Source organism: Ictalurus furcatus, chromosome 5, assembly GCF_023375685.1.
Source record: "Ictalurus furcatus strain D&B chromosome 5, Billie_1.0, whole genome shotgun sequence".
NCBI classification, from domain to species: Eukaryota; Metazoa; Chordata; class Actinopteri; order Siluriformes; family Ictaluridae; genus Ictalurus; species Ictalurus furcatus.
This window is the reverse complement of record NC_071259.1, coordinates 24,879,093-24,885,796: the sequence shown is the minus strand read 5'-3', so window position 1 is coordinate 24,885,796 and position 6,704 is coordinate 24,879,093. Positions and strand designations below refer to the sequence as shown.

The 6,704-nt window shown below is 37.4% G+C and overlaps 1 protein-coding gene across 1 annotated transcript; it reads right to left on the bottom strand.

Annotated features, from left to right (window-relative positions):
- Positions 1-1,939: 1,939 nt before the first annotated feature.
- On the bottom strand, positions 1,940-4,155 carry tcf15 (transcription factor 15). The gene is made up of 2 exons (XM_053623930.1): positions 3,498-4,155; positions 1,940-2,960 (listed from the first exon to the last, which is right to left on the bottom strand). Exons 1-2 carry the CDS (start codon positions 3,978-3,980, stop codon positions 2,895-2,897), a joined length of 549 nt encoding a protein of 182 aa, XP_053479905.1. The 5' UTR covers positions 3,981-4,155; the 3' UTR covers positions 1,940-2,894.
- Between the last annotated feature and the right edge of the window lie 2,549 nt (positions 4,156-6,704).

The following is a 6,704-nucleotide window of genomic DNA, read 5'->3' as shown; positions in this document are numbered from 1 at the left end:
TGCACTGGAAACAAATAAAAGAAATTAAAACATATTTAATCGTTATTAATTAAAGTTTGAAGAAAACCATTGTTATTTTTAATGACTTCGATGTGGCAAAAGAAGGGAAAGCCTCGGATACAGGATGGAGGATGTGTTGTGGACGTTCTGTCTGCTCATTTAAAGGCTTTTTAGACGCTATTTTCAAGATATTGTTTTTATTTTATAGGAATTATAGGAACGTTATCACTATGGATTTCTATAACCCTATACTAGGTAGAAACTTCTATAAATATTTTCTAACTCTTTGAAAAATGTCTTTATGTTCTACGCTTAATTTGGGAACTTTCCTGTTCCTATGCTGGGGTCAAACACTTCATGATTCAGTAATGTGAAAAGTGCAACACTGGCATTTATCATGGTGGGATTATTGAACAACAGTTTTCTGGCAAAGGTTGTTTTGGTTTTTTTCGGGAACCTGCAGTTGATGCGGTAAATATGTCATGAGTCAGAGGATGCTGAGAAATTTTTTTGTCTGAGTCAGACGAGTGAAAGGGTCAGTGTGGATAAGAGTTACTGAAGGTGTGTGTGTGTGTGTGTGTGTGTGTGTGTGTGTGTGTGTGTGTGTGTGTGTGTGTAGTTTTGACTTTGTGGGGACATTTGGCTTTTTTATGCAGATTTTACTTATTTGTTTGTTTGTTTGTTTGTTTGTTTATCTTTTAAAAAAGTTGATAGGTTTCCATTTGGTTATTGAAGTTAAAGGAAGATCTATGTGTATGTAAAGTAATTAGGTGCATTAATGGAAGGAAGGTGGATTAATGGAAGGCCGTCAAGGATAGTAAGACAATCTGTATGTGTTTACATGTATATATGTACAGTGATTACGAAAAGCCATTTCCCGCTACACTTTCTAAAGATTTCTGAAGCTTTGTGAGAATCAATTGATAAAAGTAAACACAAAATAAAACAAAACTAATTATAATTCATCGTAAAAGTAAAATATTAGTTCAGAAAGAGTATATCAGTTTTCTGCATTATCAGGGGTTTTTTTTGTCCATGATGTTTTAGAATTGAGTTCTATCTATTTATGATTTCACTATTTTTAAACTCGCATCAAACACAGCAGTTCAGTGACCTTGTCAGTCATCCAAAATCTCCCATTTTCAGTCTTGCCTTATGGAATGGTTCACAGAGCTGCACCAGGAACTCTCAGTCTTTTTGGGTACACTAATATTCCCCCTTTCACACACCCCCTTTTTCTCTCCACCCCTTTGTGGTTTCTCTGCTCCCTCCTTCACTCCTTCTGACCCCACTGGTGATTTATACAACTTGCAGACACACAGCTGTGTCAAGGTCCCTACACTGACCAAGGGGTACTATTCACCATGACTAATCCATCCCAGACTTCAAAAAGCAAAGAGAAAGAGAGAAGGAAAGCATCAAAGCATGAGATATGCACTAAAATACACTGGTGCTCAGGAGCCTATACTTCCGCTGTATTATAGACTATAGTTTACAAAACTTTACAAACCTGGAAAGGACATGATGAAAAACGGGGAGAGGGGGATACTAATGAAGAAAAGGTAGGGCAAAAAGGATTGTTAAATCAGTACAGATGATTAAAGTCAAATTCACCTTGCTATTTAATGACTTTACGGATTTATTCATTCACTCACTGAAGTCATATTTATTATATATAAACTAGAACATCTTTAGATTTATTTTTACATGTAGCCTGAGCATTTTTATATATTAATATTTACTTTTGTTGGTTCACTGAAGTGCAGTGTCCATTTGTTTCGCTGCCTTCCTCACCAAAGCCTGTGCATGTTTTGCTGGATCAGGCAGGCGGTTTTCGAGCTGCCAGTCTTAGTGCCCCATACAAAGGGAGTCTAACTGTTCATTTCCTGTTTTTCACCTTTGTGCCCACTGTTATTGAAAAGATAAAAGGAGCTTGGCCTCTTCCAAAGACGCCGCTGGCGCACTAAACAGCCCCTTCCGTGTCAAAACAGCGGGCATCAGAGGAAATCCCTTTAGTTGTTTTAATGAGAGCAAGAAAAATGAAACCTCACGATACCTTTGTTTATGTAGGCTGTGCATTCCTATACAGGTGGAAAGAGGAATACTGTAGCTATGTTTAGCAAGGATACATAGTGAACTTTTAAAAATGTTTAAATGTGCAGATATATCATAAAGACAGGCTCTTTTATGGTAAATTGGTAGATATTTTTTTAATATACTACTATAGGGTAATTTGATCATATTTACAAAAACTGTACCTTTTAATGTCAGGGAAATGCACAAAAAAACTGTTGCCAGCAAACTGTAATCTTTTAAATTATATTCAATAATTACCTACTGCACAGTACTTGAATTGTATAATTGAAAAATGTCCAAAGAAATATCATAGCAGAATGAATATATGCCATGGACGAATAAATACGAAAACAAAGCTGTTTTGAAAAGCACACAAGTTGAATTATTAATAAACTGCATTAAAAAACAACAAGTGCATTCAGTATCTTGATCAAGTCATTGCCATGTTGCAGTGTCACATCTATGCATGGCTTTAATCATGCAATAAAACCATGCAGGCTGAAATCTGATCAAAAATATATTTTATTCATTGTGAGATTCACACAATATTTGTAGAAAAATCTATAAATTCTCTTTAGAACAACAACAAAAAAAAAGTTTATGCACTGCATTAAAATGTTCAAATACATGAAAGAAATCAATAAAGAGCTGTCTTTTGAATCTCTTACGAGTCCTTGAGTCTCTGCGTGCTCCAGCGCAAGCTCTCAGTGCGCCTCTCCTCGTGCGCCTCTCTCTCTCTCTCTCTCTCCTTCTTCTCTTTTCTCTCTCTCTCATTTTTATTCATGTTCCCTGAGTTTGGCCACCTTCAGCTCTACCAGCTACCGTCGGCTCATGCGCAGGGAACTGATTCCCCGCATCCTGAGACAATCTTTACTGTCTTTTACCTGTAAATAACACAAGTATGGTTTTAGAATGCGTTGCATGACGTGTGTATTCATGCAGAATAATAATAATAATAAGTAGAAGAAGAAGAAGAAGAAGAAGAAGAATTGTTATTATCGCAAAACTAATTGTATCTTTCTCTTTAACTGACAACTATGAATGACTTGATGTGTTTCAGTAATATTTAACCTTGTGACCTAAGTATTATAATAAGGGTCTAAATGAAACTTTATACCAAGAACAGAGGTATCAAATGTTATGGTGCCTGGCATAGCACGGCATATTAATTTGTTAAAAATAAATGTCTATATTACATACTAAACGTGTGCATATTTTTGCCCATGATAAAATAACAAATTAGTTTTGCTAGAGTGTCCAAGGATTTAAAATTACACCCAGATTGTCTTCGATCTAGTGAGAATGTTTCGAATAATTTACATAGTACAACAATGTGGTGTAAATAAACAAAGCCAGATTTTTTTTTAGCTCTTCTGTGAATAAACATGTTAAGAGTGCACTTCAACATCCTGTTTCCTTACCCCTTTTCTCTGGTTGCTGAGGCAGAAGGTGCAGATGGTGCGTGGTTGTTTGCCTCCGGTTTCCCCCTGCGCGCTGCAAACGGCGCTTAAACACGGCTGCGCGTCCTCGCCGCCGTCCCCTATGAGCAGCACGTTGGCCAGGTGGGAGATGTAGCTGGACGCAAGGCGCAGGGTCTCGATCTTGGAGAGCTTCCTGTCCACCGGCTCCGTGGGTATGAGAGTCCGTAATGCCGTGAAGGCGGTGTTGACGCTCTGCGTGCGGTCGCGTTCCCGCGCGTTAGCCGCGTTCCTCTGTTTGACGATGAGCACGCTGCTGACGGCCGGTTTGCGCACCATGCGCCGCCGCTTCTCCGCACAGCAGCCGTAGCTCTGCTCTGAGCTGCCGTCGCTCTCACTGCGCGTCTCCTCGTCCTCAGACAGCATGCTGTGGTCCGGGTACGCGAGGTGAGTCGCCATCGGCCGCAGCATGGCAAACGCCATCATCAAAACAGATTCTCTCCTATTATAACTTCTAATGAAAAGTATCCAGGGTGTCCAGTAAATAAAAGCCACAGGCTGCTTTTCATGCACTAGCTACACAAACATTGTGCAGACTCGGAGCTCGGTGTGTTTTCAGCTGGTCAGGAACATTTATCCGTTTAATCAGCTTCTTCTAGGACATTCCATGTAACCCGCAGCTGCTGTCAGTGTGTCACAGCGCACAGTCTTATAGACAGAGGGGAGGAGCCGGGGAAGAGCATGCAAATGAAGATACTGCCGAAGTAACACACGAAATAATAATCATCATTTACAAAGTATTATTTTGAATTAAACTTTGGCTGAATTATTGTCACTAGGTTATTATTATTATTATTATTATTATTATTATTATTATTATTATTATTATTATTAGGCTATTATTGTTGTTGTTCTTGCTGCTGCTGCTATTGTGTTATAGGCCTTATTATTGTTGTTATTGTTGTTGTTGTTGTTGTTGTTGTTTATTGTTGTTGCTGCTGCTATTATGTTATAGTCCTTAATTATTGTTATTATTATTTTTGTTGTTGTTGTTGTTGTTGTTGTTATTATTGATATGTATTGTTGTTGCTGCTGCTATTGTGTTATACGCCTTATTATTGTTATTATTACTTTTGTTGTTGTTATTATTATTATTATTATTATTATTGTTGTTGTTGTTATTTATTGTTGTTGATGCTGCTATTGTGTTATAGGCCTTATTATTATTATTATTATTATTATTATTATTATTATTATTATTATTATTATTATTATTGTTGTTGTTGTTGTTGTTGTAATCTTGTCGTCACTACCACGCAGGCTATATTAAGATTCTGCCTAAGCTTAATTATGTTCTCCCAAATTGCTTGGAGAAATCAGGTATTGAATGAAAAAAGTAAATGTTCATGTATTTTCATCAACTTTTGCTCTTAGTGAGTTTATCATAGCCTACATTAAAAAATAAATAAATAAATAAAATAACCATTTGCTTGTATTTTCTCATTTGTAAGTCGCTTTGGATAAAAGCGTCTGCTAAATGAATAAATGTAAATGTAAATGTAAAAAAAATATATATATTGTCCGAAACGTTATATAGCCTAGGAAATATTGATAAAATAAAATAAAACATGCATGAAACATATTTTTAAAAATGCACTGAATAATAAGAAAGGAAATCTGCACAAAAGACGAGGACAAAGTGGGTAGACAAACCGGCTGACTAGAAAACGTTTGGTATCCATTTGGAAAAACTAACTTTTGGTGTGAAGCTGTAACTGAATGTTTAGCGCTTCATTGTGTGGAGCCATTTGACGCATTACTGTCACCTCCAAAAGTGTGGATCCTCACTGTGTGCTCTTCAAATCAGCACCTATCATTTCTTCCTGGTTGTAGTTCATATTCTCATTATTTTCCCGATGCTCTGAAACCATTGTCTAGGCTATATACAGGCATGCCAATTAAACCACATTTAATTGAACTGAATTTAATTGAACTGGAGATAGATAGATAGATAGATAGATAGATAGATAGATAGATAGATAGATAGATAGATAGATTTACAGCTTACTATCCTATTTACAGGATATCTAACATTTATAGAACATGTTATGAGCTGGAAGTGTCACACGCTTATCATGCTGCAGTATGATAAGCTCCAGCCCGAGAGCATCTCTACATCTACCTGTCTGATTTACACATACAAAAAGACACACTGACCGATGTGATTCCTGATTTTTCACACTTATTATAATATATTTTAGATTTTAGATTCACAAAATAGTCTTTCTTTTTTTTTTTTTAACATAGCGGCTCTGCAGACATGTCTTGCTGCTGCAGCCCCGCCGTGCGGTTTGCTTTCCCTCAGTGACAGCAACGTGGAGAAACCTGCAGGAGGGTATATCTCTCTCTCTCTCTCTCTCTCTCTCTCTCTCTCTCTCTCTCTCACTCGCACACACACACACACACACACACACACACACACACACACACACACACACACACTTAATTACTTACTTTTCTTGTTTTAGTACTGTACTATTAACCCAGAACAAGTCTTTCACCCAGTCACTGCTGTGCCAGTTCTCAAACTTTCCATGGACCCGCTCAATACAGATCTATTTCATGAATATGATTTAAATTTGTACGATAATAATATGGTTATTTTATTGGAGCCATAAAACATTCTATTCCTGAACTTTCCACAACATCAGGTCCAAAGTGACATTTATAGGAACTTATTGAGGTTTGGATTAAACTCCTTCAGTTAAAGGGACCAGTTAAACATGGTAATAACTATATAAAGTCTGTAATAAATATAATAACTTCGGTAATGATGGGTTGAGATTTACACTACTATAGCATTTTTCTTTAAATCATAGACCCCCTGGATTTGCTTCATGGACCCCTGGGGGTCTTCTGACTCAATTGAGTTAGAGGTCTGCTGTATGATTCCACCCCCCACCCACCCCAACCACGACACTGTAGAGTCATGAGAGAGAGGATGGATGAGGGAAAGCTGTCTGAACCCCATGAGGAATGAATGTGCTGGTATGACTAGGCTATGTGACGTGATTGTAGGCTCACATGCTGTTTCTCAATGGAAATGAATGACTAAATGCCCTGACCTATGCCTTTTCAACTTTGCCCTCTCTCAGCTTGTGTGCTTCAGTTGTGAGGTCATTTGTTCAGGCCACATTTTTAGCTATATTA